Source organism: Pagrus pagrus, assembly GCF_965226575.1.
Source record: "Pagrus pagrus genome assembly, chromosome: 1".
NCBI lineage: Eukaryota > Metazoa > Chordata > Actinopteri > Spariformes > Sparidae > Pagrus > Pagrus pagrus.
In genome coordinates, this window is record NC_140185.1 from 14,015,218 (window position 1) to 14,037,992 (window position 22,775).

Sequence of the window (22,775 nt, forward strand, 5' to 3'; positions counted from 1 at the left end):
CCTCTCATTACCAGCAAAGGTTTGCATACTGCAGAAATTGAATTTCATTTGCTCTGTATCCCTGTAGCTTCATCACACCCTCCTCCCCTTCATAACCCCCCTTCACTTTTTTGCTCATCTTCATCCCCCTGCTTCATTTGCACGTTCATACTTCTCCCTCTCTAACCTCCTTTTCTTCTGCAACCAAACACAGCAGTCAGATTTGTTTCCTCTGCCCTACTGCAGCCCATATTCAAGCTAACCAGATTCCAATCCTTCCATAAGTAGGAAACCTACAGTAAACAAAAATCAGAGGAAAATACTGCCAGTGCAATCAGAGAGCGTTTCTCTCCATTTCTTTTCAACTCCCCTCGCTGCCTGTGCTCTGTGCCTCTCATTCTCCCAGTGCACTGCAGCTCCTCCTTCCACCTCTCTCATCAGCTGCCCCTCCCTCTTCCTCTCTGTCTCTGCTAGGTGCAGCATGTATGTGAGCGTGTGTGAGCCAGCAGAGCTGCCTGTGTGTTTACATGTCAGCCTATCAGTGCTGCCGGATTTAGCGCATCTGGAGAGGACGAAGGCATTTCTCAAATGCCCCTCAGACAAGGGATTCACAGCGCTGCATATATCCCTCTTTCCCGTTTGAATCCAGCCTGTCTCGAATCCTGCATCCCTGTCTCCATGCTTTCGGAGGCATTTTGAATTTCCTTGGCAACATGGAGCTGCCTGAATTAGAATTCTCTGCATGACAGTCCTGGTAAGTACTCTGTCTCTATGGTGGGCTTTGAGCGCTGAGGCATTGGATCAGATTTATTATGGTGCAGTGCTGGGGCCAGGGGATCGCCAGGGAGCAAATTAACGTCAGGAATAAAATTCTGTATCGTAGGCAAATGGAAGGGATGGAGAGAAGGAGAATTATTCACTGAGGAGGGCTCCTGATCTTGTTTGTGCTTTGTCATCCAGATGGGTTTCATTTTGCTGTGTGCCATGCAATCTGGGTTTACACTGAGTATGGATCACACTTATATGATGTGTGCATGCAATGTCTAAACATAGTGTTTGCAGATAGATATTCCTAATTGTATATACATAAATAAAGGTATATACACTGTTAACATTGGTATTGTATGTGTGTGCATAGATGCATCCAAGCACACCTACTGTATATGTCCTGCCTTTTTATATCACCGCTAAAGGTGTGAGGCTGATCAGGAGAGTCTCTGTTTTGCGTTTCCTCCCGAGTGTTTTGCAAGGGTGGTTGTTGCTGCCTCCTAATCTGCACTCATTAACATTCATGTTCCTTCAAATGTCAGAAAACTCATCTAGACTCACACTTATTCATTCTCAGCAGCCTTTTGCCGCTGGCAATTTCCAGCTGCAATGAGGAATCCTATGCAGGTGTTTGATTTGCCACAGGTTAGATAGATGGGTGGTGTTGGTGGTGTTGATGGGGAGAGTGGGAGAGTGGGCGTGGGGATGAGGGGCAACTTTGTGATGATTATTTATGCAGACCAAAAAAAAAAACAAAAAAAAAAACAATCTGTCATAGATTAATCTCTATTGCTTGTTTGCATCTTTATAATCATGGCTGCAACGCTCCAGCAGACAGACAGCTATGAGGGGACTCTTCCTCTCCGTTTTTAACAGTGCAGTAACAACCTCTGCAAGCCACAGACCTCAGACAGACTGTAAGTGAAGGGTCTGCTCTTCACATCAGAGCTTTATGAGCTACACAAAGCTCTTAATTGGGACCCCCTAATCAGGTTATGACAGCTGATTGGAATCTCTATTTTTGGTAGTTATTTAAGCGTGTCACTGTGTGTGTGTGCGCGTGTGTGCGTGTGTGTGTGTGTGTGTGTGTGTGTGTGTGTGGCTTCAGAGCACTCAACAGACTCAACTGACTGAAATGAGCGAGGCATATATGACTGGAATTTGTAATTACATCTGATGAACAAATAAGTGATTAAAGCTCTCATTATTACTGGGCCAACTGTTCTTTAACAGTCTTCATAATGTCACTTAGTTCCATTTGTATGTCTACTGTATTAGTGTCTCAGTGTGTGTCATTGTAATTGCAATATCAGCACAAGCTGCTTATTGTACAATTCGTGCAACATTAATGTTCCACAATTATATAATTCTAATTTTATTAAACTTGATATCAGCATACATTTAAATGAAATTAACATTGATTTAATTATATAAGATGCTCATTGTTGTGCTGAAAAATAATTGTGCATACCTTAAAATTTAACCTGCTTCAAATAGATTTGAGTTGGAGTTGGAGGCAGCACAAGTTGCAGCTACAGGAGCCATTGTGGATCTATTTAAAAAAGTAAACACGACTCTGACATATTATCATCATATAAAGATGTGACAAATCTGTAAGCAAACTGTGAGCAAGCTTTCAGCTGATACGGAGCAACGTTTTCAATTCATTCAGTTATATTCATATGAATATGAATCCACTACTCTACTGCATTTGGCTCTTTAGCTGCTGAATGTTATGGTCACCAGCATTGTGCATCTGCTGTTGGGTGCTGGGAAGGTCGAGGACAATCGGTTTGTCAGGGCTGTTGTTTGTATTTTTTACTGAAAAAGCCTGCCTGCTGTGACTGGAAATCACGCTGATGAGGGTGTTGAGAGGCTGAACTAAAACAGTTGTGGGATGTGAAACAAAAACAGTGTGATAAAAGACAAAGAGTGGAACTGCAGAGTCAGGTGACCTGGGGAGTCGGGGTTCATCACTACGAGCACATCCAGGTAGTCAATTGATCAATATAGAAATGGATATTTAGTGTGTAGTCATTTTGCATACCACTAACAATATCAGCATCTACAAACACTGATGAGATGAGTGAAACCTTTTATGCTACTACGAACCAACCATTTGTTTACAATGATGTTTAGTTGATTATATGCAATTTACATTATACAAATGTCTCAAAGTGTTTTGCAAAAAAACTGACGGATGCTGTGACGCCTCCACTCGAAATCAGGACCTATTGTTCAGGCACCTGTATACGGCACAGAACCCCCACTGTCTTCTGACGCTGCTTATTGGCCAACAGAATAAGATTGATTGTTTGGTAATACAGTCAGTAAAAGATCTAGTCTGAAATGTTTCATGCATCAGAGCATTTGCTGAAAAAACAAAAAATTAAGACTCAAAACTAAAATACATACATTTAATATAACATTACAATCACAGAAGACAGAATTAGCATACTAAAGATTTGATCTGGAATTATAACCCAGTCATTATAATAAATGTTGAAAATGTAGGTTTCTGTAAACCACTGATATATTGCAACTTTACATTTATTTAGGTCAGTTTTCAATCTTTTGTTGTGACAACATTGTGCTTATTGTCTGGTCAGGAATATACCTGTTTTGGTCACCACAAACACTGCATGTGATGTCCTGACTTCTCGTCAAAAATATCTGTTTTATTTGTGCCCCAAAACACAGCTGGAAATAGTCCCGAGGTCATTCTAAAAATATCCTGTGGTGTTACACAAATGCTGAAACGGTCTGGTCTCTAGTCAAAAATCTCCAACAATTTCACACTTACAAATGTGCGTTCACTGGATTGCCTTCTGTAACTTCACCGCCATCTCCGTCCATACCAATATGAAAGTCAGGTCATAAACATGTAATGTGAATGTGAAATGATATGATATCTTGTGGAAATGTCAATATGCTTCTTGGCCCATGACCCATACAAATGTAAATGTGAAGGTATCAGTGGTTTGCAGAAACGCTAACTGCCAACATTTTAAATCCCGCCGACTGGGCTGAGGATTAAGCTCTGTATTCAATTCTAGGATTGACTGTTGTACAAAAAAGTGCTTTAGTTTAACTTTAAATCATGGAACCCTGTATCGCTGGTTTGATTGTAACAATTTGTATTTCACATGTTTGGGGTCAGAGATAATGCTGTTGGCCAGCCTTATTATGTTTCGTAGTTGAGGCAGATTCATAGTTTCGAGTTTCTCAAAGGGTTGGCCTTCTATTTTCAAGCAGATTTCAATGTGGTTGACCAGTTTTGACTTTAGAGTAGTGGACAAACAGTTGTACAATATTAGAATAATGTAGAACACTTCTAATCATACTAGTAAAAAAAAAAAGAAAAGAAAAGAAGAAATTGTCTACTTGCCCTAAAAGACCTAAGATGGCAGTGAAAATAGATTAGTTGTTTTGTCTTTGAGTAGAAAAATTTAGTGTGGTCTTTCCCAGATAACAGATGCATCATATCAATAAATAACAATAACATAAATTCTGTCTATGCTGATATTTGAGTTATCTATAACATGTGACAGAAAGAGAGCTTGTGGAATAAGTAGGATGTAGTGAGGTCCTGCCAAACCCAACATAGGTAGTGCATCCTTGAAGAAGTAATAACAAGCAGATGGGAGTATGAACTCGCTTCACTCTGACATCTTAGGGAAAAAGCTCAAAAAGGTTGTCTTCATCAGCTGATAAAATATATTTTTTTTTATACTACAGTAGTGCAGTACAGTTAATACTAGTAAAAGGATACAGAAAATGCACACAAAGTCTCTTCCATTCCAAACAAAACAAACATCTAGACACAATCAAAGCAGTGCTGCTGATCAGTTTTTCTCAATGCTTTGTTCTGTGCTGTCATATGCTCAATGTTCTGTGATGTTGTAGTCTACATAATACTGAACAAAGGTATATTGAAATGAAAATTTACTATACATGCTCAAGGTGAGTAACATAATAACATAACATAATTATGTCGCATTCATCTGAAGCTTTTATACTGGATAATTTCTTATGTTTGAGAAAAATAAGCCATAACAATCACAGACCATTTTATTTACAACTGAAATCAGGGCACTCCTGCACACAACAGTTCAGTTGTGATGCCCCAGAAAGGAGCGATGTATAACTTGGCCAGTAAACATAGAGGGTGTTTTCTGAAACAAGATCCATATGGAATCAAGATGCTGCCACATAATGGGTAACATCAGCCACCTTGAAAAGGAAATGGTGAGGTGATTGTGGTAAAGACTGCCAGACCACGTGTTTACAGAGTGTCTGCTGGATGGCGAGGTGACAGACGGAGGCAGATCTGTCACAGGATACTCAAAATTGCGTTCTACAAATGTATTCAGAAGGTCACAGTCCTGCTGCTCTGCGTCAGCTTCCTCATTTAAATTTAATAATAACAGCTTTATGCAAAGTATGAGACAGTCAGGGACTACAATAGTTGGATGGAGGACTAAGGTTGCCTTATGTTCATGCCCCTGGCTGCACTAATATAGCACAGCTTATAATAATATACACTTGGAGTGATCACAGTGGGAATCTGGAATCAAACTGTCTCATACCATTCATTCATCTGTCGATCCCATCCTTGAGTTTAGCTGATACTTATAGTATATGTGACATCAGTCTTCTGATTTCTTCCACTTGAAAGATGGGACATGATTAATTATTGTTCAGTATTTCTGTATTCTCAAAATGTAGCAAACCAAGCAGAAATCTATGACAGACATGGTCAATCGTTGCCCACTTTTTTATTTAATCAAATCAAATCAAATTTTGATCGTGATTTCGATTTTTGGATCAAACGATCTCCAAACTAATATAATCGAGTTGAAACGATTTATTTGGCATTTTTCGTTGTACAGTAAGCCGAGAGATTTTCTGAAAGAGACGCGCATGCGCAATTCAGTCCCTCTCCCAAAGCATTCAACGCGGCCCAGCTGACTTGCACTCACTCAAGTTACGTTTTTCTCTAAATTACATAATCGCCATCAGTCAACGGGACGCTGTCTGACTCTGTCACTCGCGGGGAGAGATACTGTTTTATGGGGGAAAGTTCACTGAAGTCTCGGTCGGGAGGGCTGACCTTCGACAAACACTTGGTAAGTAAAAGTTTTTTGCCGGGGACAGACGCTGTTTTTCGGGCAGAATTGAGACGAAGAGTCGGTCGGACAGATACTTCTCCACTTATAACTGCGGTATTTTTTTCCTCATATAAGTTGCCAAAGACACTACCAGTTACTGCGTTACTGTTGTTTGGTCCTGTAACGTTGCTTTGTGGGATATTTGTCTTTATTTTGTTGAGGGAAGGATCTGTTTAGTTATCAGACAGTGAACACCATCAGATCGACACACCCTTGCTCCGCGCCGCCGGCTTATCCATTCACACTGGTTCGGTTCGCCAATACTACGCCTCTGATACTACCTCTGATACTACCTCTGATACTACCTCTGACACTACCTCCGGAGGCGCATCAGAGTCGCAGCGAAATTTCACCCCTCGCAAAGACAAGGCCACAACCCCCACGACATCAACGCAGAGTCAGACATCCATCTCAGACACACTGTAGCTATAATGCGACAAATTTGGATAGGAACAAGAAAATAACAGCTGCCATTGGATACTTTTTAGCTAAAGATATGCACCCTATCGTATGTCTTATTTGATTTTCTAAGTATATTTATTTTACTCATTAAATGTTTTATAGAAATTGCAGAACAGTTGGATACATATTTGTGCATTAGTTTCGATTTGAACATTTTGTGTATTTTTTTGAGAGAAATGCTGAATAAATGCATCATGTTTCCAAACTCAAAAATACTTGTTTAAATAATCGTGATTTCAATATTGACCAAAATAATCACGATTATGATTTTTTCCATAATCAAGCAGCCCTACATGCTACCATTCCTATTGTTTGATACTTTTATTGAATGGACACAGCTTTTTATTTTGTTGTTTTCTGTGACTGTTGTGATCAATATTGCATATCCACTTGTACTGTATGTTGTGTTTCTGTTTTTGCCCACTACTATAAATCAAATTTAACCTCGGGACAATAAAGATCTTAATACAGAATAACCTGAAGAGAGAAAATGAATGGTCGAAGTTTCTTTGAATCAGTAAGAGATGCCAAGGCACTCGAACTTCATTTTTGTACTGTAGCCAGTGATTATTGTCTGAGTGATTTGGTGTGAAAATCTCCCAAAATCTCCCATTGTGCTCCCTATGATCAGCTGTAAGAGGCTTGTCTGAGGTAAAATTGCCTTCAGCATGGCATTTAGCCCTTTCCTTTCAATTCGAGTCCAAAACATCTTATATTCCCTGATGGTGAGTAGGGGATAAAGGTTTGTGTAATTTCCAGCTTATCCTACTTGACTTTCAAGAGAAACGGGTGTTAATGAAGAAAGGAGCCTCTTTTGTAGTATTACTGTTGGACTTTGTCAAAGAACCAAGAAACAGATCTGCATGTTAATACTGGATAACAGATTAAGTACACTGCAGTCCAACAAATATGCAAAATATCTTCACATCATATCCATAACTCATTCTATTAACAAATAATGCGTCGTCAGGCCAAAGGGGAATGATCATTTCAGTAAATGGTATAGAAGCAAGTTGTATTTCACTTATTTAAAGAAATATAAAAACATCAGCAAAAAATGTCACTGGATGGCAAATTACATCTCCATTAAGCAATATTCTCTTTATAAACACTGAATCAAGACTAAAAGTCCATATTGCTGATCTCATAGAATGACTGGCACAGTCTGCAGCTCTGCGCAGCTTTCAGCCTCTTCCACTTAATTGTTTTGGTTCACCAGCCCGTCTGGTTGAGTCCCGCTGGCTCTCACTGACCCCCATATAAAACCGTGGGCAGCTGCTCCCAGCTCAAAAGCTTACAGCTCAAAAGCTCCCACACACTGATTGTACACTACCTGCCCAGTGAGAAATAGTAGAGTAGGCGCCAGTATCTTCTGGAGAGTCGAGTAGCTGGTAGAGATGAGCCAACATTCAGGAACCCAAGGAGATATGTTTTTAGGAGTTTAAAGACCAAATATTTCTATATTCCATTGTTGTAATGGAAGAGACGCTGTGTTGAGTGAATTTCGCTGTCCCAGCAGTGTGTGCAGGTTGTAAAAAAAATGAAAAGGATGACCCTTTTTTGTGTGCCAAGGACTTTCTTGTTTTGCCATAATATCGAAGGTATCGAGCATCTTTTTTTTTCATGATATTGTCTCCAATTTTTTAATTCTAGTATCATGACAACCTTACACCATAGTACTGAAAAGGCTTTTGGACAGTGGCTTTTTGAATCAATTGCTCAAAACTGCTAAATGCAGCATTAATTTTAAAACAAAATGATCAATTTTGCAAAAGTGTTTCAAGAAATCTTGAAAATACAATCTCAAGGCAAAATTGCTGAAAACACTAACTGATGTTAATAGGCCAAGACTTACTAGAGAGGAGTTCTGTTACGCATCTCCTTTTGTTGTAGCGTATGCAACCAAAAGTCGTCTTTGTTGCACCTACGAATGTGTCTGTCTCCGGCTGCGACATTGTCTGCTTTGTGCAGAAAGTGTTGCTTGCCTATTGTTGTTGTTGGACTGATGTGATATGTTTTTCTTGTTTAATTTTCTTTTGTTTGGTTTGGTTTCTTTGTAATGTTTTAAGTGACTAGCACTGAGTTCCTGTGTGTCTCTTGTTTGTGCTTGTTTTTGCAGTCATCCACATCAGATCCTTTGTCTAGTGCTGTAATTCCTGGGAATCATAAGCAGCCTTTTGCACAGCAGACATTTTGTAACATTTTCTGTCATCTTAGAAAAAGCTATTGTTACCAACAGTAGATGCACAATACTTGGAAAATGAAACTGAGGCAGCCAGATTCAGATTCAGATTCAGATGCATTATTATATTCACCATCATATCATCATATTTTCAGACTGTGACATGTCAAAATGTCTTCTAAGAAAAGGCCTTTCTTTATAATATTGAAAATAATGGTGCCACTTGACCTCGGCACTTGAGTTGTCTTAAAAAATAATTAACTTACTAGTCTATCACACAAAAAAAGTGTCCATTGAATTATTTCAGGGGCACTACGGAAGACAGAGGATCAGAGATGATTAGGTTAGTTTCATCCACTGACCACACAGGAGATGAGAGGGGCTTTCTGATCTTGAAGCTAGTTATTTCCAGGTCAGTAGTATGGAGGAAGAACATGAGAGAGAAAGATGCAATTCTTACTGACTTGCTATTGGCTAGGTCCCTTCGGGTGCCTTTGAACACAGCGCTGGTCTTGTGGAGGAGTGTACATAGTCCGCAGTCTTGACATGATGGGTCATGTCCCTACAGGAGTAAAGATTTGAAAATGATTTTAAATGTATATAAATATATAACAATATTAAAATACCACAAAGAGAGAAAATATTTACTTTATTCACATCTAATTATGTCAATCAAAAAGCAACCTTCCATGTAATGAAACAAACAGTTTCTGTTTTGGTACAATTTTGGATTAAATAAGAACTAAAAAGAAATAAGATCTGCTAGGCCATCCAAAACCAGCCATGTTTCCTGACAAGTGGATAGAATGCTGTGTTGGTCAGAGTGCAGTAAATGTACTTAAAGACAGACAGTCAAATGGGAGGCTTGATGGAGACTGTAATTTTCAGTTCCATTACAGTTGTGATGTGAAGGTGAAAAACAGACTTCTATGATCAACTACTCCATGTTCCCAGGCAACTACGAGACCATTCATCTACAGTAGCACCTGTCCAATGGAAAACTGTCCAGCGTGAATGCCAAAGTGACTTTATCAGCCTGAATCTGTTGGAGCGTCACTCCCAGGCTTATGATGATGATGTTTTTTCTGTCCAAACTACGTATTCATTCAATACAATTTCAGACCTCTGCTCACCTCCAAAACGAACTGTTTTTGGCTATTTCTTGTACACTTTAATGTCCAAGCAGCTGAGATGTCCAGTTAAATCAATTGGCTTGGCTTCTCTCCACATCTTCTTTTGTGCCAACATAATGTTATGTACAATTTTACAACTATGTGCTCCACAGTGGCACAGAGCTTTGCCTGTGCACACTTCTTAAGGTTCTGTGAACTGCTTCTTTAAGAGCATGAAAAATAATCTGGCAAAAACACTGCAGACAGATAGTTTAAGTGAAAAAATGCTCTAATTGCTCGTGGAAGTCTTATGGACTCATCCAAACAATCTTTCTGGACTGGATTCTGTGGGATGAGGTGTTTTGAGCCAGTCTTGAGTTATTTAGTTCTCTTTGGAACTTTAATCAGTCACTGCCAGGCCCTGTCTTTTGAAGTGGGCTGTCAGAGAGCTACAGCATGAGAATTTACTGTGGGCAATGGAGACACTGGAGTAGGCAATTTCATTATCTGAGATCTTGATCAATCTTGAAGGCGTCAACAATCTACTTTTCTGGCAAATTGTAGAGAACACAGTATTCAATTTCCTCATACTTCTGCTTCCAAGCTCACTTAACCTTATCGACTTGCAGATCCTACAAATGTGAACATACTAATAGAGTGACATAGCCAACCAGATGACTATGCAGATATGATGAATGACTAAACGTAGCGCTTCCTTGGATGACGTAGTTGAACAGTGCAAAGAGACCAATGGAAGCAACATGAGGAGCATGTGCCAAAAAACAAACCTATCTTTCACAAACTATTGTGTTTTAATGTGAAAATGGAGGAATTCATAGGCTATTTCAAGTCTGAATAGTCTATAGGGCATTTCAAAATTGCCGAATCAGATCGCAATTTAGGTCGTGGATCGTGATTGCGATTGAATAGATTGTGATATTGTTGTTTGGCCAGATCACCCAACCCTCTACATATAAACTGAAACAGGTATTTTAATATTGTCTAACACTCTCATTTTTGCATGATCCATTCCTTCAAAAGGAAGCTCTGTGCATGTGCTTCTCCTCCACATGATCACTTTAATTACTCCCCATACATTTCTTTTTCTCTTGACACTATCTCTTTCCAAATTAAATATGGCTGTAGGTATCTACTGAACTTCTGAAGCAAAACCACATGCCTCTCTGGCAGAGAGCCTTGTTAGCTAGAGGATACTGCTGTCATAAAAAGAAAGATTGAGAGTTCACTGACCCCATGCAGGTGTGTTTCTGCATCTCAACAGGAGTGGTTCCCATGCACTAAACCATTTTGTCCTTCTCTAAGCATTTGATCCTGGCATGGCGGAACATCAGGCCATGCAGTTTCTTTTTAGGTTTGCTGGGGGTTGTTACCTTTATCTTAGGCTTCCATTGAGGATTTGTTTTCATGGGATTTCTCATATCTGACTACTCATTCTTCTGGAGGATGCAGATTAGCTGGCAAGCCTTGCTGGGTAAACACAGAGACTACAGAACTGCACTGCAGCATGTATTTATTGTAACATGATTATTATTGCAGGTCACCATTTCTTTGTAATGTCATTATCATCGGTATGTTCAGCTGTGTCTTGATCTGTGCATACTAGAGATTCAGCTTACATCTAAACATTTATTGAATTTGACATAAATACCTAATTCTGGCACAAGATGGAGCCTTTTTGCATTGATAATTAAAGTACACACCAAACAGCAAACACAATGTTTGCTGTTTGTTAGATATCACACACTGCAGATGTAGTAAAGGAGCCTCTAGATACCCTGAAAGACTCGTCCGGTGTAATCTCCCACAAACATTGTCACTTCAATGCAGGTTTTCTTGTTTGTTTGCTTTTTGGATTTTTAAATGTTTGCTTTAAATTTGTCCTGCTGAACACAAACATACCAGTGGCGGCTATCTTTATCTCTTAAATCCTATGCACATTTAATTTGCAGCTGTAGCTTATTTTTTCTTTCATCCACACTAGTCTCTAAACAGCCGCCGAATAATCAAAGCTGCATGGGATATGTTTGCCACTCAACAAAAAGCTATGTCTGCTAATGAGCACACTGTTCAAATCTATAACAAAAGAAACTGAAGTAGTCTGAAGTAGTAGAGTCTGAAACTGAAGCAGTCTCGCGAGTACAATCACTCAGAACAGTCAAAAATGAAATTATTACTGACTCAAACGTGTGGTGCTCAAGGAAAATAATGCAGTGTACATGTTTGACTTTGACATGAAAGTTAAGTTTTAGAATACATACTGTGGAAAATAAAAACTAGAAGGGACAATCTTGTCCACCGAAAACATCACAGCACTTTTCACTTTACATGACCTTCATTAAAAAGGGCTTTAACTCTGATGTATTTAATCAGAATTACAAACACTGCTACAGAGGTGAGTCATACTACTGAATCCTGATAAGCAGTTCTGAAGAGGAAAATAGACAAATCACCTGTGTCCAGACTGCATGCATATCAATCAAAGTGAAAAAGCTAAATTATTAAATTTATCAAGGGAAATACTCTCAGAACTCATGCTGCATTGATGATTCACGACAGCGGTCAGAAGTTGTAAACCATCCAACAGGGACACGATAGACAAACACAATGTGCAGCAGGGTTAACAGGGAACTGACAAATAATGCTAATTAGTTTGCAACTAATGATAAAAGCTTTGTATTTGCAACTACAATTTAGTCACTTCAGTCATTATTAATTAACTATTTACGTAATTTTGTCTATATCCCAACAGTTCTTTCAATATAATGCTGCATAACAAAGGTACTTAATACACGAAAATAACCAAAGGGCATGTGTGCGCTGATGCATGAAGCTCATTTGTCTGCTCGCTTGCTTTCAGTGACCCATTAGCAGTGCACACTTCTCTTTGGTTTTGCCCTGTATTAAACCACATGGCACCATAAGAAGAGACTAACGGTGAGCAGAGATATGCTTCTTAGAGAAGACTATGACAGTGTGAGAGGTCCACAGAGAAAATGCAAACACTCAAACAAGGACAGCAGAGAAAAGGTTTGTCCACTTGTATTGTTTCTCTGTAGAAATCTATCAGAAAGAATGGAAATAATCAATGTTGGGACAAAGACTATAGAAAGCAACAGCTGAAGAGCTAAAATGTAATCCATAGACCATAGTGTATATAGTGAGGCACTGTGCTATTGAAACTGAGAGGTTATTTGCCAACTTCTTTTTTCAGGATTATGGCTCAAGGTCAAAACAAAGTGGTGATACAGTGAGTAGATCTGAGCTGTGAGGCCAGATTACACAGATAGTACCCCTGCCCTTACTACACTCTGAATCATAAATCATGCATGGTACTCTGGCAAGAAAATCACCATTGCGTTTGCATTTGCTTGTTTTCGATTAGAGATGACATCAGCCTGCCTCGTCCTCATTCATATTCCTGACTTTACAAGATAAAATCACAGTCTGTGTCAAAGAGATAAACATGTCACCCGTTCTCTGCATTGAGTGGCTCAGTAATATTTCATGTCATTTAAAATCTACGGTTTAGAATCTATCACAATGGATCAAACTGAACATGCTTAAACATGTGATTTTAGCATTTAAATGCACTTAATAGCAGTGTGTCTTTTCTAGAAAATATTTTACCATCCTATTGGAAAGTCATCCATTTGTAAATGTTATTACAAAGAGACAGAACAGAGTGGGAGGTCACAACGGAACTACCGTTACTCTAGCTGTCAGTTTAATAGCCTCCTTTTTTAAGTGCTCTATACACACTGGACTGACACCTAACATGTGAGGAATATGCAGCCAACAGATATGTCCAACAGTTCTGGAGGAAGTGAAAATGAAAGCTGCAATTACTGCTCCATTGGAACAACTCAGGCCACAATCCAAACGCCTCAGTCCAATGACTTTAATTCACTTAGAGCGATGTGTAATTTGTGTTGGTGCAATAAAAGACGATTCTAATCTTCACTATCAAGTTGAATATCTTTTAAAAGCTACAACAGCGTGGTAGACAGCCAGAGAGGTTTTAAAAAGCACTTTACCAATAACATGAAGCGCTCTTACAGAAACACTTCCGTGGTGAATGGGTTACAGAAAGAAAATGTAGTACCCTTTTCAGCTCCCACGAATCAGGACGATGTTCATTTTGATGAATGTTTGGTAAGTTTAAGGACTGTTTGGACTGTAGGAATATTTCAACCTCACACAATAAAATGTCCTCTTTTAAAATGAGAAGATACAGCAATTATAATCACTCTTTATTGTTTAATAATTTCATGATAATGTGGAATTTAACGTCTGAATTGTAACGCAATATACTACTTTTTGATCACATATGCTAATGTGTTACTTTGTTTTTTACATCCTCGGGCCTTTAGATGTTTTTGTGCTTGGACAAAAATGCCAAAGTAAAACATCAATTAAGTAATGTTGTCTTGTCTAAACAAAGTAGTGGTAAGGCCAGTCTGCAAGATGAGAAAAAATCAGTGTCATTTCTCTTACTTTGCATGAGGCTCTTCTAAGGGTGTGCCCCACAGATATAGCTGTGACTTGAAACGCATGATTGATGTGAGAAGTAGAGCTTGAAGGTTTTAGCAAGTTAAAGTTCCCCCGAGTCAAAATCAAATAGGGGTTTTAAGTCCTCTGACAATCTCCCTCTCACCATTTATCACCGCTTGGCAGCAATCTCTGTTTTATATCACTGCAAGGTCAACAGCTCAGCACTGACATGAGATGTGATAAGTTTGCAAATTCTTGGAGGAGCCATTTCCCGATGTACCATGGCATTTTTGGCTGCTAATTAAAAATAGTTTGTGTGAGCGGAGACTATGTGTCACTAATTTTGGCAGTAATCGTTTTCACCATGTTAAGAAGTAAGAAGCACAGCAGGGTGGTTATAATGTGTGACTGAGCCCTTTCATTGATTGGCTGATGTTATTACTTGTGAGGAAAGCCCTCACAACGCAGGGAAAGGGGGAAGGCTGCTTATGTCTTTGTAAAGGTGTACTGATTAAAGGAAATAGTCATTTATTTTACTGGCTTTGCAAACGTTTTTAAGAAGGTTGAGAGAAAGAGCCAAAAATACCTGTAATTTGGGAGAACTCATTAGTATCAGATAATGGTTTATATTCTACCTTGTGAATTCGAAAACAGTGGTAAAGCTGTTTACTGTACTGTATTCTAAAAAATATGTCTTTAATACTGGAGAATAGTCTACAAAGCACTTGACTATATCTCAATTATATATCTTTTTATGAAATTTAAGTGATATGGTATTTTCTTTTTTCTATAGGTGGACACCTTTATCTTAACCATATCAGTCTACAAATGGAAACCTTACTATTAATAGACAGAGCTTTCTACTCTTCTCCCCCCTGAAATCTGTTTCATTTTGTGTGTTCAGCTGGAATTAAGGACATACTCTGCGATCGTTATTCATGAATTCATTAAAATTCTTAATGTGATAATTTGGTGAATCAAATCCTGATTTAGTCTCTTAGAATCTAATGGTGTAATTTCCATAACTCTTTTCTTTTGATCTTTCTATTCTAGTGTGATACTGCATTGTTCAAAAATGTCACAGCCATTTCTGTACCATCATTCCACTCTACCAACCTCCCTTTCTGTCTCCACAGGTAAGAAGTAGGATGGTGTCGGGGGAGGCAGGAGGGCACAGCTACTTGGTGTCATGCTGGCAGCCCATCCTGATCCTGATGCTAGGCACCGTCCTTTCTGGCTCCACCACCGGCTGCCCGTCCCGATGTGACTGCAACGCTCAAGAGCGTTCAGTTGTTTGCCATCGACGGAGACTGGCAGCTCTTCCTGAGGGCATCCCCACTGAAACCAGGCTCCTGGACCTCAGCAAGAACCGCCTGAAAATTCTGGGGCCCGAGGAGTTCATTAACTACCCTCAGCTGGAAGAGCTGCAACTTAATGAAAACACAATTTCATCCATTGAGCCTGGGGCTTTCAGCAACCTCATGAACCTTCGAATTCTAGGTTTGCGCAACAACCAGCTGAAGCTCATTCAGCTGGGTGTGTTCACAGGCATGACCAATCTCACCCAGCTGGACATTAGTGAGAACAAAATTGTCATTCTGCTCGACTATATGTTCCAGGAGCTGTACAACCTGAGGGCTCTGGAGGTTGGTGACAATGACCTTGTATTCATCTCACCCCGATCATTTCATGGCCTCAGCAACCTTGAAAGCCTCAACATTGAGGGATGGAATCTGGCCTCAGTGCCGACTGATGCCCTTAGCCATCTGCATAACCTGTTGTCACTGCGATTACGCTATCTCAACGTCACTGTCATAAGGGATTACTCCTTTAAGAGGCTGTATAGGCTCAGAGTGCTGGAGATTTCTCATATGCCTGCCCTGGATACCATGACTCCAAAATGCTTGTTTGGACTAAACCTCACATCATTGTCAATCACAAACTGTAACCTTACAGCCATCCCCTACCAAGCCATCAGTCACCTAAGATATCTTCGGTTTTTGAATCTGTCTTTTAATCCCATTCATACTGTGGAAGGGAACCAACTGTTCAATCTGCAGAAGCTTCAGGCTTTTCATTTGGCTGGCGGGAGATTAGCTGCCATTGAGCCCTACTCTTTCAGAGGACTAAACCACCTCCGTGTCCTCAATGTTTCCAGCAATAGCTTGAGCACACTGGAAGAGCCCGTTTTCCACTCAGTAGGAAACCTGGAGACCCTGGCTTTGTATGACAACCCGTTGGCCTGCGACTGTCGCTTGCTCTGGGTCTTCCGCCGGCGGTGGAGGCTCAACTTTAACAGACAACAGCCCATGTGTGCTTCTCCTGAGGAGGTGCAAGGAAAAGAGTTCAAGGACTTCCCAGACGTCCTCCCTTCTTACTATTTCAACTGCCAGAAATCAAAAATCGTGGATTATAAAGTTCAAGAAAGCCATGTAGATGAAGGAACTACGGTGCATTTCACTTGCCAAGCTGAGGGCGATCCAGTCCCTGTAATAATGTGGCTCTCCCCTAAGAAGGACTACATCACTTCAAAAACTGTCGGCTCAAGACTTTCTGTGTCAAATGACGGCACATTGGAGGTGCGTTACTCTCAAATCCAGGACAACGGCACCTACTTGTGCATTGCAAGCAATGCAGCTGGGAATGCCACCAAAGCTGCTCACCTTTTTGTGCATAGTTACTCCCCCAACTGGCCCCACCAGCCAAACAAGACATTTGCTTTCATCTCCAACCAGCCCAGCGATGAAGGTGCTAATGTGACACGGTCCTCAGTTCCATTTCCATTTGATGTGAAGACACTTATCATTGCAACCACCATGGGATTTATCTCTTTCCTCGGAGTTGTCCTCTTCTGTCTTGTAATATTATTCCTCTGGAGTAGAGGGAAAGACAACACTAAGTCAAGTATAGAGGTTGAGTATGTACCACGTAAAGAGGAAACAGAGGAGGCCAGTCCAACTGAGGCACCCATACAATTCAACATGAAAATCATGTGAACATCAAAAGGAGGCCATGTGTGCTTACAAACTGCAGTCGGGGTGCATACTATCCTCGCTTCAAATATGTACTCAGTTTATGAGCGATAGAAATTGCACAGCAGCAAACGCATCTTGACACTATACCGTAAACATTTTTTTTTTTTTACTTCAGGGACTGAATCTTTAAAATCAAATGTTGAATTTCAAGTATCTGTAAATTTGTATTGGCAATTCTCAATCAGTATGTTAACATGCAATAAACAATGTGATTATTGCGTGTAACTAAGTTTAGGTAGTTTGAATAAAGCACATGGATCACAATGGATGGATTCCCAGTTTGAACTAGGTTTACATGATAGGTGGGCTACTGTTAGGAAGGAGGTGGCGAATAGCTTGCAGGAATAATTTTTCTATCTGCACACAAAATGTATTTTGCTTTGATGGAAGTACAAAGCACAAAACCCCACTACTAGTTCCGTTACCTAAAAGACTGAGTTGAAAGAAGTTTATCTGTTTTCTTTTGTCACTAGCAATTGCCAAGTATGACATGAGTAATAGGGGCATTTTTAGAAAAATGAAGAGATTAAAGAATATAATCATATATTGTAATATTGAGAGCTGTAATATTACCAAAAAAAAAAAAAAAAACTCAAATCTCTATTCTCTGAAATTGGAATCAGATGATGAGTTAGAGACAGAGGAGTCAGTGTATCTCACCACCTGCTGTGTGTCAGTGACCATGTGGCCTTTAAGTAGTTTCCAACATCATTAAATTGTGTTTTGATGTATTCTCTGCACTTTCGGGCACTGCTGTCTGGAAGAAACTGTGTTCAACATTTCAAACAGTAGCTTTTTTCTCCATTACTTGTCACAGAGAAGTGATTTTGTCAATTGGGCTTCAATTTTACTGTGTCTATTAGTGATAATACCTGCAGTATTTCCTTAATATGGTAACAGTGCAATGAGAAGTGGGCATGTTAACACACTGAATCAGAAAAAATAAGCCATTCCGACAGTATGTGCTCCTTTCTGCCAACAAAGGAAGTCATTAAATGTATTGACATGTTTAGCAATACATATTTTTTCTGTATTTTATTCTTTCCTTGTACATTATGCTATGGCACAATAGTAATGCTTTTAATGGCTGTGGGTTTTGAACACATTACAATCCAGAAGAGCAGATTATTCAGTAAACATGTTTTTGATGCAACTGAACCAAAAGAGGCTGCTTTTCAGAGTGTATAATAGTACCTCTGAAACTAATCAGATAAACAATTCAATTCATCATCAAGTGTAACAAAAAAATGTGTTTACCCATTTGGCAGCTTATTAAGTGCAAGCACTCTGTCCAAGTCCTGAGGTTATATAGTCATCGGTACGTATCAAAAATGGTGACATTTTTAATGTGTTGAGGTCAAACCTCCTGCAACACTTGTAGTGAATAGAGCAACTTCATTGTTAGACCTCATGTGTTTCTTGAGTTCTGACCTCTTTAGATAGTTTTCCCCTCTCCATGCATCTTGCAAATGGGTAAGTCGTGCCAGAAACCCCTACCCTACATTATTAATTTGTTGCCTTAAGTAACCCATTTTACAGCTTTCAGCTGAGCAATACCCAATATCTATGTGCAAAATGGAGTTTTATGCCTCATAAGGATTTTATGTTCTCTAATTAATTTCACAGTCAAGGTCTGCTCTGAAGATAATGTGTTCATTAACTCTTAAAGTACTTGTTTGAAAGGGATGGGCCGATGGAAATTCTATTAAAATAAATAACATTTTATACAACGGGGTGCTTATTTTATGCTAATCTACTATAAAAATGAATGTGAGGACACATCTTTCATCTTCAAGAGAGGTGATATCCTGTGCTGCAGTAAAGTTCAGAGCTTATTGTTTTACTGAGGAGGCACACAGTGAAGCACACTTTTAGGATGCACCTTAAATACTCATCACACTGCAGTCATTCAATGTTGGTACTTGCAAATGTGGGCATAAAAATTCACATAGTGCATTCAGACCTGGCTTTAATGTTGTAGCATACACATGTCCAAATTCCCAAGAATCTGTGTATTTGTGCACTGTAAACAAAATGGAATGTCAAAGTGAGATCATGTTAGACCATGGTATCCTATTTCTATTGTCACACCTGTTTCTTTCTTGATCAGTATAAGCTGCATATTATACACTTCATTTATACACTGCCATTTGAGCTCAAATTGGAATGATTATATGATTATGGTGCAAAATGCGTAGCTTTGGCTAATGCGTACCTGCAGGTCACAAGGAGCACTGGAGAAGAGTTTGAGAGAAGAGTTGGGGAAGTTTATATAAGATAACCTGAGACCACAAGTCAACATACAAGATTTCTGAATACTAAGCATGTTAAATGTGTTGGCTGTAGCACAGTAATTGTTAACTTGTGTTAACTGTCAGCAGTCATGGCTGCAACTAAATGGTTGGTTGTAGTGGGAACAGATGCTACAAACAGAAACATTTAACTGTCAGCTTAACCACTGGGAAGTCAAAATCTCTGAAAGCCTGAAGGCAAAAAGACGCCCGGTAATGTTGAAACGCAGTGACTGTCAGTCTGATCAAAATCTCAAGGCCATCAAAGAATAGTTTGTTTGCTTGTGGACAGATTTGTAGACAAATTTGTAGAACTTGTGCAGGAGAGTAACAAACATGGCTGTGTCTTGTTTATTCAGTTGGGAAAGACAGAACACCGCTAAAATGGAAGAGACTGTTGGCAAAGACTATTGTAAAACTGTTACAGAGTTTATAGGAGTTCGTAGGAAAAACCCGAAGAAAAGCTGAGGGTTTTCTGAATGAAAAATAGAATAGAATGAAATATTTTGTAACTTTGATCAGGTTAACAAAAGCCACGTAGTTGAAACAGGGCTTTGGTTACAGAACCCCCATCCCTGACTGTTGCCCAAGTGGCTGTGTTACATGTTATAACATCTGCTTAATCATGCTGCTGCATCAATTCTGAGGTACTCTGGACATCGTTACTCCATGAAACAGAGCATTGCGTAAATGCACTGCGTATATACCATTACCTCTATGACATTAAGATATGGTTCAACGTTTATACTTTGTCACTGATTATCAGTTTAATTCGCACAGTATGTCAGAGAAGACTATCTTTTTGTTTTATCCATAACACTTGGCAACTTACCTGTTGCATTTGGGTTCTACTCAGATGGATGGAGCAATAAAAGGTGGCAATAACAATAAAACTCATAAAAGCAAGAAAGCGAGAAGACAAAAGGAGAATGAGTTTCAAGATGGCAAAAAGCATTCAAACACAAAATAGTTTTGCTGCAGTGTCTTGCTGTTGTCAATAGACAAACTCCCTCCATTTTCCTCTATGATGATTGTTTTTGCGTCTGTTAAATACTGATCTTAAGCCGTATATGTTTATGATGCACCCTGTTCTTTATTTCTGACAACATAACTGGCTATCTTCTATGATTGATCAACTTTTTATTCCTCTACTGCACTCCATTGCATATGCACTAGAAACTTGACAGGTACTGGAGTTGGTTTGTAAGCATGTTTTAAGGATAGTTTGTTATTTATTCCTCAATTTCAAGCAAGAGAAACTTGTAGGCCACACTTTATAGAATTACGGCTGCACTCTGGCTTATAAAGACACATGCAGTAAGCAGTCAGAGCTGAGCCAAGTAATCACTGAACCCTTACATTCGATTCAGTAATGAAACCAGTGCAGAGAAGCTGAGAAAAAGAGGCTGATATGGATGAATGAAGGGTGTTTATTCTTTATCAATAATAATCAACTTATTGGCAGCAGAATTACACATAAACTGGAGCTGAGCCACAGCTTGTTGAGGACAAACAGCACAACATTGTAGAGGGAAAAAGCAAGTGTACTTTGAAAGATAAAACAGTCATTTCATCTATTCAATATTCCAAGTTTGATTAAATAATGCCCTAGTTTAAAACTGAGTCATAATATTCTGAATTAATTTGGACCAACTTGATGTACAGTTTAAGAGCTGTAAAACCAATTTGTCTACAGCTATGTTCTGGCTATCAAGAAGGGCTACAGTTATGTTGAGTAAACTTCACCATGGCTTAAAGGAGAGGAGACTCAGATTAAAAACACAGCCAAAAAAATAACCTGAGGGAAGAAAACTAAAAGCACTTCACCAGTAAATAATGAAGCAGGAGAAATCCACAAGCCCAAGGACTTAACATTTTATCTTTGACAGGTAAGATGTGAGCTACATCTCGGGGTTATTATGAGCTGTCAACCAACACCCTCAATTTAAAATCAATTTCAAGAGTGCATTGTTATCATAGGACCTTAAAAACTTCTAGAACAGGCCAAGCATTCAAAATCTCATCTTTTCATTCACTTGGTTAATCTTTTGATCTATTAGATCTTGACTTGTCACTTCATTTGTCTCAAATCCAGATACAATCTAGATATGATTAAATACACATTCATTTACACCTAGCCATTTGTGTCCCCATTAGTCAGATAAGAAATCCAATTTGCATAAATTCATGCAAGATGCAAATCTAAGTGGGCCAGAACACACTCCAGTCAAGACGCTGGAGGTGATGCACCAAAAACTGTCTGCAAACGAATGAACTTGAAGTCATTAGCTAATACCTAATGTTTCTGAATAACTTGCACAAGGGGTGATACGAGGATATTTATGTATATGGTTTGACAATCTAATATTCTTCATATTCTTCTTTATCATTTAATTTGTTGTGCAGTCATGCTCTTTACAGCAATATTGTGGCAATTGGCATTGAATGAGATACAGGAAGCAGCTCCCATTGTTGTCACCCCTGTTATGACATTCAAGTCAAAACAAGACAGATTAACTGATTGTGGCGTGACCTCTCCTGTTTATTGTGCGCCTACTTATACCACTGTTTTGTAAAACCTTGTAGAGGCATCTGGTTGGTGCCTGTTATTCAGTACCAAATTGGTTTTAATCATTTCCATTGGCTCTGTCATTAACAACAAGTCTCCACCAAATGTGGCTCACCTGTTGTTGTAAGGTTGCAACAATTATTTTCATTGTCAATTCATCTGTCAAATGATTTCTCAATTAATCGATCAGTTGTCTGGTCTACAAAATGTCTGAAAATGGTCAAAGATGTTGATATGTGTTTCCCAAAGGCCAAGATGACATCATCAAATGTCTTGTCCACAAGTCAAACATATTCAGTTTACTGTCATAGACAGTTGTTTTGTAGGTATTTTTAATGGTATTTCAAAGTTTGTAACTTCCTGGAAAACAATAAAAAAAAATTAAAAAAATGATGTGTTAATGGGGCCTGGGCCTCACAGATTACTGTACAAAAACTCAGTTTAAAAACTTGAACAAAAACACAACTTTACGACCCTATTCTGGGGGGGACTGAATCATGCAGATTAAAGTGGTTTATGAGTAAATGCTAAGTACCCTCTTCCCCATCCCTTCCACAGGTACACTATCATTCTGTGACTACAAATGAAAGCCACAAGTATAATCAAGTGGTATCAAATATGAATAATTAACTTAATTTGTTGAGTATATAAATCAAAATGTTTTGGTCAAAATATGGTCCTTTTTTTAAAAAAA

General features: G+C 39.1%; 1 protein-coding gene across 1 annotated transcript; it reads left to right on the top strand.

Annotated features, from left to right (window-relative positions):
• Positions 1-407: 407 nt before the first annotated feature.
• LOC311260103 (leucine-rich repeat and immunoglobulin-like domain-containing nogo receptor-interacting protein 1-B) lies at positions 408-22,455 on the top strand. Its single transcript, XM_084357615.1, has 2 exons — positions 408-733; positions 15,323-22,455. The coding sequence occupies exons 1-2, from the start codon at positions 722-724 to the stop codon at positions 17,180-17,182; spliced, it is 1,872 nt and encodes a 623-aa protein (XP_084213741.1). The 5' UTR covers positions 408-721; the 3' UTR covers positions 17,183-22,455.
• The last annotated feature ends 320 nt before the right edge of the window (positions 22,456-22,775 follow it).